The sequence below is a fragment of the Apis dorsata genome, unplaced genomic scaffold (assembly GCF_000469605.1).
Source record: "Apis dorsata unplaced genomic scaffold, Apis dorsata 1.3 scaffold_575, whole genome shotgun sequence".
Taxonomy (NCBI): Eukaryota; Metazoa; Arthropoda; class Insecta; order Hymenoptera; family Apidae; genus Apis; species Apis dorsata.
The window spans coordinates 209,373-210,355 of record NW_006263785.1 but is presented as its reverse complement, the minus strand read 5'-3'; the positions used below and the strand labels follow the sequence as shown (position 1 = coordinate 210,355).

Here is a 983-nt window from a genome sequence, read left to right as displayed (position 1 = left end):
ATTAAATATATATTAAAAGAAAATATATTAAGCGAATATATTTTCTTTTCTTATCTGTTTTTATAATTTTAAAATCGTATTCATAAATATTAAAAAAAATTAGTTATAAATTAATTTAAATAATTATATTTCATATACAATTTTTTTTATATTAAGTTTTAATAAATTAACAAAGAAAACATTAAATAACAATAAAAAATACTTTTTTTAAATACCTTTGTTAATTTTAATATTATGTACAAATCATCATAATAATAAACTTAATAAGAATTTTTTTTCATCTGAATTTCTGTAAAACTGTTAAAACAGTATCATAGAGAAGTGTTCTAGCATCTCTACCCCATAAATAATCAATATGATTAAATTTTGTATATTCAATTTTTTTTATCTCTATAATATTTGGCAGTCTATCAATAAGTTTTTTTACATCTGTAGGATCAGTAAGAAAATCATTTTCACTATAAAATATTACAATCGGTGTTTTTATTTTCTCAAGATCATATTTTGGTGGTTGTGTCGATCCATAAATTTTTAGGTTTTCTGTTGCTCCATAATTGAATTTACGAAACGATCCTGTTAATAATAATATCAAATTAATTATATATCAATTTATATACAGAAAAATACATAAAAATATAATCTGTATATATAAAAATTTATTAATTTATATTAATAATTAAGAAATATAATTAAAATAAATAAAAATTAAATATTTGAAAATAATTATATATTATTAAATAATACCTGATAATATACTTTGACTATAATGAATAATTTGTTTTGCAGAAGCTCCAGCTGGAAAATGTCCCAAAATTAATGGTAACATAGATTTATCTAACTGATCACTACCAAATCCAGCAATTAAAGAAAACCAGCATACACAAAAACCTTTAATAAGACTGCCTGGAGCATTTCGAATTATTGTACCCAAAGTTTGTGCTTGCAATCTATTTCGGGGGAACCATTGATGTACATTGCAGTAA

General features: G+C 20.7%; 1 protein-coding gene across 1 annotated transcript in view; it reads right to left on the bottom strand.

The window, feature by feature from the left end:
* Positions 1 to 211: 211 nt before the first annotated feature.
* LOC102677498 (lipase 3-like) overlaps positions 212 to 983 on the bottom strand; it is a 6,197-nt gene continuing 5,425 nt past the window's right edge. The window contains exons 6-7 of the mRNA XM_006620983.2: positions 745 to 983; positions 212 to 573 (exon numbers count right to left, since the gene is read on the bottom strand). Coding sequence (XP_006621046.1) covers positions 278 to 573; positions 745 to 983 — 535 coding nt within the window. The 3' untranslated portion in view covers positions 212 to 277. The remainder of the gene's footprint in view (positions 574 to 744) is intronic.